The sequence below is a fragment of the Penaeus monodon genome, chromosome 32 (genome assembly GCF_015228065.2).
Source record: "Penaeus monodon isolate SGIC_2016 chromosome 32, NSTDA_Pmon_1, whole genome shotgun sequence".
Lineage (NCBI taxonomy): Eukaryota > Metazoa > Arthropoda > Malacostraca > Decapoda > Penaeidae > Penaeus > Penaeus monodon.
In genome coordinates this window covers 15705206-15706353 of record NC_051417.1, presented here as the reverse complement: position 1 = coordinate 15706353, position 1148 = coordinate 15705206, and the positions used below count along the sequence as shown (strand labels likewise).

General features: G+C 43.2%; 1 protein-coding gene across 1 annotated transcript in view; it reads left to right on the top strand.

Moving 5' to 3' along the window:
• LOC119593563 (GATA zinc finger domain-containing protein 14-like) overlaps nt 1-1032 on the top strand; it is a 2487-nt gene extending 1455 nt beyond the window's left edge. Inside the window, exon 5 of the mRNA XM_037942520.1 lies at nt 16-1032. Coding sequence (XP_037798448.1) covers nt 16-1032 — 1017 coding nt within the window. The remainder of the gene's footprint in view (nt 1-15) is intronic.
• The last annotated feature ends 116 nt before the right edge of the window (nt 1033-1148 follow it).

The window sequence follows — 1148 nt, the reverse complement described above, 5'->3', positions numbered from 1 at the left end:
ATAGCCAAGGCGAAGGGATACGGCGGCCACGGTGGCCAGGGAACTTATGGCCAGTCGGGCGGCCAAACAGGTTATGGGTCCGGCAGTGTGGTCGGGGGCTTCGTCGACTACGGCGGGCTTGGCCAGAACGTTGCAACTTCAACAAGTGGCTACGTCAGCGCCAGCCAATCGAGCCACCTCAGCTACGGCAACGCCCAAACAAGTCTCGGCAGCGAAGGACAGAACGCGCTGATTAGCTACGGAAGCGAAGGGCAGAGCAGCCATGGCAGCAACGGGAAGGGTGACCAAAATATCCAAATTAGTTATACCGATGGTAATCAAAATGGTTTTGATGATCAGGCCACTTATACCAACGGTGATCAAATAATCCAGAATAACGGTGGCCAAATTATTCAATCAGGTCATGGCCAAAATAATGAGGGTCATGTAATTTACAGCGATGATGTCCAGAATAATGGTGGCCAAACTATCTACGACAATGGTCAAAATAATCAAAATACTTATGTAAACAATGATCACGGGCATTTGGGGGCAAGTGTCCAAAACAATGGAGAACAATTCAACTACGACAATGGCCAAAATGAGCAAATCACCTTTGGTAACGATGGACATATTAATGTTGGCCAAATTATCAGTAATAACATTGCACAAAATGGTCACATTAGTTACGAAAGCAATGACCATTCAAATTTTGGCAACAATGGTCAAAATAATGTCCAGTTTAACTACGATAACAATGACCACAACAGCCGAATCAGTTACGACGATGGCGCCCAAATTAATGTTGGCCATATCAACCATAGCCAAAATGACCACATAAATTCCGGTCTCAATGCCCACGTCGCTTTTGGAAACAGTGGCCAAAATAATGAGGGTCAGTTTGTTTACGACAACAATGGCCAAAATATGAATGACCATTCTAACTACGACAACAGTGGCTTAAATAATAACGTCCAATTTAGTCACGGCAACGTTGATCAAAATACCGGTATCTCACATGGCAACGATGGCAATAATGGCCAATATGTCTAAGCTGTTTGGCGTTTATGTGGGATATATTCCCTTATTTGTTAATCTCAGTGGGATAATAATAATAAAAAAACAAACATAAGACTAGTTGTAATGTGTAAATCAATACCATATCAATG